At 32.5% G+C, this 6,109-nt stretch overlaps 1 protein-coding gene across 1 annotated transcript; it reads right to left on the bottom strand.

The window, feature by feature from the left end:
• Positions 1-881: 881 nt before the first annotated feature.
• Positions 882-1,601, bottom strand: LOC113512124 (small integral membrane protein 20). The gene is made up of 3 exons (XM_026895907.3): positions 1,348-1,601; positions 1,116-1,172; positions 882-1,023 (listed from the first exon to the last, which is right to left on the bottom strand). The coding sequence occupies exons 1-3, from the start codon at positions 1,460-1,462 to the stop codon at positions 968-970; spliced, it is 228 nt and encodes a 75-aa protein (XP_026751708.1). The 5' UTR covers positions 1,463-1,601; the 3' UTR covers positions 882-967.
• Positions 1,602-6,109: the final 4,508 nt, after the last annotated feature.

The following is a 6,109-nucleotide window of genomic DNA, read 5'->3' as shown; positions in this document are numbered from 1 at the left end:
ACTAAAAATGACAAGTCATTTACCTAAATGTGTTAGAATTCCTAGCTTGTATGTTTGCTTGTTAGCAAAGGCCTCCCCTAACTGCCTCCAATGGCAGTATAATAAATACAATCCTCCAAATCTCTATTCTTGTTTATATTCCACCTGCTTCAGCCCAAATGTCATCTACCCATCTTCTATGTGGTCTTTCTCTTCTTTTTTTCTTGTCTTTTGTGTACCAAAACTGAATAAGGTTCTATTCAAAAGGAAAATTGTTTAATTATCTGTTGAATCAAGAAATTCAACAAAATATTGAGATAAATCTATTTAACTATTAACTAGTATGTAGGTAAATGATTCAACATATACCTATTTTATCAATATTATTAATTGAACTTAGCAAAGTTAAATTAATAATATATATAAAATAAGTATATTATGTAATACATGTTCATCACCATTACCCTCAAACACTGTTTTACCTAATGACCAACTAACAGAGAATACCATATAGCATTAAGCTCGCCTTTTGTACAACAAATTTTATTGTGCAATGAAGAATAAATATTATAAATAAACATTCATACAGAATTAATAATTATCTCATTAATTATATTACATTTAGACATCTATTTGTGTATTTACATTTGCCAGGGTGTGGTGCCTTAAAAAATACAATTACATATTGTTAGATACATCTTTGGTTTTAGCTCAAAGCTCTGCTAAAATCCTGGAGTGAGTACCAGACAAAGTACACTCCCTTTATATTTAATTCTAATTTTCACACATTGTTTTTATTTTTCTTTGCTTTTACATAATAATCTACACACAAACAATTAGTCAATAAATAAATTATATAGAGTAAATTCATGAGTAGGTTATAAAAAAATGTCCTTTACTAATAATATCAAAAAAATATTTATTTATATATTTAAAAATAATAACTAACATTGAAAACTAAGTATTACCTACATAATATTTACAATATTCATCCATTTGTTTCAGGCTTCTTTCGGTCAAATGGATCTGTCCACACTTTCATATCTGAAATAAAGATTTTATTATCAATTCAGCAGAGTTTCATATGACCATATGCATATAATTGTTTTAAATATTAAAATATTGTAAGAACTCACTCCCAGGCTGAATCTGTTCTCTGTTTATATTTTTTCTTGTTTCTTTTTGAATTTCCTCTGAAATCATACAAATATATTTTTATTAAATAATTATTAACAGATAATTATTGAAACCATTATGAATTTCTGATTGTGCATTTTCAGTGTTAGATTTTCGTTTACTGTTACTATAAATAAAGCTGTAGCCAAAAAAGTTAAAATATGTAAATTATAATAAATAAAAAGTACTTACTATAATGCGAAGGATCTAACATTGGACTTATTATTATGGGATAAAGCGTAAGTCCAATAAAACCAACAAATCCGCTAATGAATGCGGCATATCGCCAACCCTTGAAATATGCCATTATTAATGATATATACAATTTAATTCTAACTGTAGATTCATTTAATATTTTTAAACTAGAATGATTATGTTAGAAAAATAATTTCTTCAAATCAAATAAAAGACATATGAGAAGACGTAGGACATCAAAATTGACGTCTCCTGTCATAAACAGTTGACATTTAATATGTTAATACTGATAATGCCTAGGTATTAGACCTCATGTAGATTAATAGAATAATTGATTATCGCGTACAGAACACGATTTTTTATGTTTGATGTACAACTTCAGTTTGTTTCTATGAATCGATATTTTACCCTTTTATTTGTGAAAATTTAAAATTGTGAAATAAATAAAAATATATATATATAAACGATATAGTTGTAGGTTAATAAGAATAATAAAATATTGATTTTTACGGTGTCTGTTTTTTCCGTTTATTATTATTATATCAATCGTTAATCGTCCACTACTAAACATAGTCTCTCATAAAAAAGCCTGTAGTTGTCATGCTTCGCAGATGGATTGACCACCGCAATTAGGTTTAGAAAATATTTTAAGAGGGACTCTGCTGTCCATCCCTTGACCATTAAGGTAGTCGCCTCTTAAGACACGCACGGGAAAAGAAGGGGTGACTCATTCTATACCCAAATCAAAGGACCACCTATTTATATTTTCCATAATTGGATTTAAATTCATATTAAAAATACAAGCTCGAAAATATCAAATTTTGAGAAATTGTTTCATATACCAATTTTTTGTGAATTGGATTATAATTAAAACAATTCAAAAATTAATCTTTTCTGAAATAACAACCAGAATAAGAAAATAGAAAACCTAAAATAATTAGAAATTAACTCATATGAATTACTATATATGTATCTTTGTTCTAAACAAAGAAAATTAACCTTTTAATTTCCACAGTTTTATTTATAGTAAAACTTACATTTACTCCTTGTTCTTAACTAAAGATTTTTGTTCTTAGGAATTTAGTGTAAAAGAAAGAAACAACTGCATAAATCTATTTTTTAGAGGGGGGGGGGAAGGGATTGTTAGTAATGGAGACTGAGAATCCCATTGCTAGCAATATACCCAACCAGGTCGACCTCCTCGCGATTCCCTCTGGAAACTATCGTGTTAATTCCTGATGAATTCATCATGACGGGCTAACTGGCCTGTTTTCATTCTCATCTATCACCCGTCACTGGTGCTCCACCAGCGTATCCCTTCAGCGCAGGCGGAGTTACGATTCCATTTTCACCCATCAAAAAAAATCTATTTTATCTGCTGAACATAGTTAAAATAGGTTTATAATTATTATGAATAATGGTTTAACATGATTATGAATAAGAGATTATACCTTTTTTGGTGAGAGATCTTGTGAGACTTTATACAAAAATCATTAAGGTGCTTTTATACTACTTGTATTTACGGCTTAAATCAGTTATGGTTACAAAATGTATTTGTGTTTGAAGGTGGGATAATGGGCGGTCCAATAACAGGGACGGAAACACAATATCTAATCAATCAATCTGGGTCTTCTTGCCCGCCTTTAGTAGTGTAGGCGGGTGAGGTAGGTGTCTCGGGGTAAACCCCTTTACCCCGGCTGCATCTCCGGAGGCAACTACCTCCGGGTCGCTGGGTTCTTGAGCCGGCATACACTGGTGGTCTGTGTATGCCGGCGTGGCACAATATCTTAGTCCTATCATGTCGACTTCCACCCGGTCCCTTGATAACCAGCGTTGTTGCATCCTAGTTAGAGATGTATTTGCTTGTAGGTACATAGTTACCTCTTGGTTCGTAAACACATGATAAGTTTAGCGCATTAGATAAACCGACCTAGAATGTTAAACTTACTCCAGATAACATAATTTCTTTAATCATTTTCTTTTGTCACCAAAGCATTATATATATATATATATATTTTTTTTTTTTTTTGGGTGATAATGGAATGGTAAACCCGCCTGCGCTAACGGGATACGCTGGCGGAGCACCAGTGAATGGTGATCGATGAGAATGAAAACAGGCCAGTTAGCCCATCATGATGAATTCATCAGGAATTAACCATGATAGTTTCCAGGGGGAACCACAAGGAGGTCGACCTGGTTGGGTGTATTGCTAGCAATGAGATTTTTAGTTTCCATTACTATGAATCCCTTTCCCCCCAAAGCATTAAATTGATTCTTTTAAATTCAATATTTAGGTACCTAACTACATTATAGAGGTATGGTACTTATTTAAAAAAAATTGAATACCTAGTATAAAACAAAATTTATGTCCACGTGTGTCTATTTATCTACTTAGGTACTTCTTGGTTTAATAGAAATTTAAATTCATTACGTAATTGGCTATACAAAGAGTTTAAAATACTTTGATTGATTCTGTTTGGTGTCACAATTTCTGTTAAGTTGAAAAACTACGTCGCATACCCTACTTAGCCTAGTAGGCCAGTTGAAATTTTAGTATTCAGATAAATAATATCGCTCCAACTAAAGGAACTTACAATATATAGATAATATTCTGTATTTTCTAAGCTTGATATTTTTTTTCTAATGGGTGATAATGGAATAGTAACCCCGCTCGCGCCATTGGTATACGCTGGCGGGGCACCAGTGAGGGATGATTGGTGACGATGAAAGCAGGTCAGTAAGCACATCGTGACGAATTCCACTAGAACTAACCACGATGGTTCCCAGAGGGAGCCACGTGGAGGTCAACCTGATAGGGTGTATTGGCAATGGGTCAGTTTGACTCCATTACTAACAAACAATCCCCCCCCCCCCCAATCTTGATATTAGCATAATCATCGGAATGCCTATGGAGTCATAATATTTTTAATATTAAAAAGGAATAAAAAAAAAACCTCTAAAAAGGATAATATTTTTTACAACCATTTCCATTTGTATATGTATAGATAGAGATCCGAAACTATCTAAGTTTAAAATCGGAGATATAGCGCTGTGATATACAAACGGATAAACGAAGCAACGCTATAAGAGTTCCTTAGTACTATTTAGCGTGGAACCCTATAGATAACGGTAGTAAAAAAAAAAAATTAAAATTGTCTGAAATAATAATAATTTTGAAAGGACTCATTTTAGTAACATAGATGTTGTAGGTACAGTTACATCAATAATATTTACATTAGTACCTATCGAAGTTAGAAGTTTATCAATTGTGACAGTTCAAAAGGGCATATAATGCGTAATAATTGTTGAATGATTCATTAAATGATGATATACATAAAGAAAAGTGTTGTAATGAAATATTTCATTCAATATACTAAGTGTCGTTTTTTAGGATTCCGTACCAAAAAAGGTACAAAGGAATCCTTATGGTGCGACTTTATCCGTCCGTCCGTTCTTCTGTCCGTTCGTCTGTAATAGGTTACTATCTCAGCAACTAGTAATGATTTAATTTTTTTTTAATACAACTTAGAATGGCAAACAAGCTGATGGCCCACCTGATGGAAAGTGGTAACCGTCGTCTATAGACATGAGCAGTGCCATGGACATAACAGAGTATACTGTTTCGCCCATGATACCCCCCATGCGTTGCCATTCCTGAGGACTCAGCTGTTATTCCTCTGTACCCTGTAAATTCACGCCATATCGCACCCTTCAAACCGACACAGCCATGCAAACACAACTGCTTCACGATAGAAACATGAATGGGACAGAGGTACCCAAGCAATCGATATTTTATTACTAGATGGCTATTTCATATTAAAAAGGGGATAAGGGCCTTTTTATGTTATATATATTTATATACAGAACCCTCGGCGTGTGAGTTGAACTTTCACCTACCGACACACTTTTCAGTAATGGAAAACGTCGTTATAGATATCAAACTTTAATTTTAAACCCAGCCTTAAAGTATTTATAAGAGATAATTTTATGTAAATAGATAATTTAAGATGTATTTAAAAATATAGTTTTCAAATCTGCCAATAACATAAGGCTAATACGGAATTAAACTATCCAATATGAAAAGATTTATCAAAAATAGTTTACAATTGATAAAGACAAAGCACAATCTAATATTTAATACATAAGAAGGGAGAAAGGGATTGTTAATAATGGGGAGGTTAGTTCTTATTCCTATCAATATACACTATCAGGCCGACCTCCACGCGGTTCTCCCTGGAAACTATCGTGACTAATTTATCGTTGAATTCGTCACGATGGGCTAACTGACCTGCCTTTTCATCCACACCTATCACCTCTAACTGGTACCCTGCCAGTCTATACCGAAAGCGCAGGCAGGAAATAATAATAAATAAAAAAAGAAATAAACTTATCCTACAAATTTTACTAATATAATAAAGTTGTTTTTTTATTTATTTTTTTACTTATTTATTAAGTTTTTTTTTTATATCTACACTATACACAGGTAAATAAATAATTCTAATGCAATAGTTAACTATCTTAACGTTATGTTAGTATAAATATAACAATATATACATGTGGATGTGTGTGTACATTCACATTTATATATGAACTATTGTAGCTAATTACATAAAGAGCTATCTTAGTAAGTTTATTCAAAGAATAGTTTAATAGATCAATTGTATCTGCTAGATGATTCAGCGTGCGCAGACCTCTTGTGAGCGGCGCCTTACCTAGCAGGTTAATGCTACCGCCCGGCACTGTCAGCAGATGCAGCCGG

This window comes from Galleria mellonella, unplaced genomic scaffold (assembly GCF_026898425.1).
Source record: "Galleria mellonella isolate WM207_F2 unplaced genomic scaffold, CSIRO_AGI_GalMel_v1 utg184, whole genome shotgun sequence".
In the NCBI taxonomy this organism is placed as follows: domain Eukaryota; kingdom Metazoa; phylum Arthropoda; class Insecta; order Lepidoptera; family Pyralidae; genus Galleria; species Galleria mellonella.
Note: the sequence above shows the minus strand (reverse complement) of the source record. Positions and strands in the feature narration are given on the sequence as shown.

Coding starts and splice junctions, on each gene's coding strand:
- LOC113512124 (XM_026895907.3), bottom strand. CDS start 1,462: ATGGCATATTTCAAGGGTTGGCGATATGCCGCATTCATTAGCGGATTT. Junction 1,173..1,347: donor GTTAGATCCTTCGCATTATA/GTAAGTACTTTT, acceptor GTATGATTTCAG/AGGAAATTCAAAAAGAAACA. Junction 1,024..1,115: donor AGAACAGATTCAGCCTGGGA/GTGAGTTCTTAC, acceptor TCTTTATTTCAG/ATATGAAAGTGTGGACAGAT.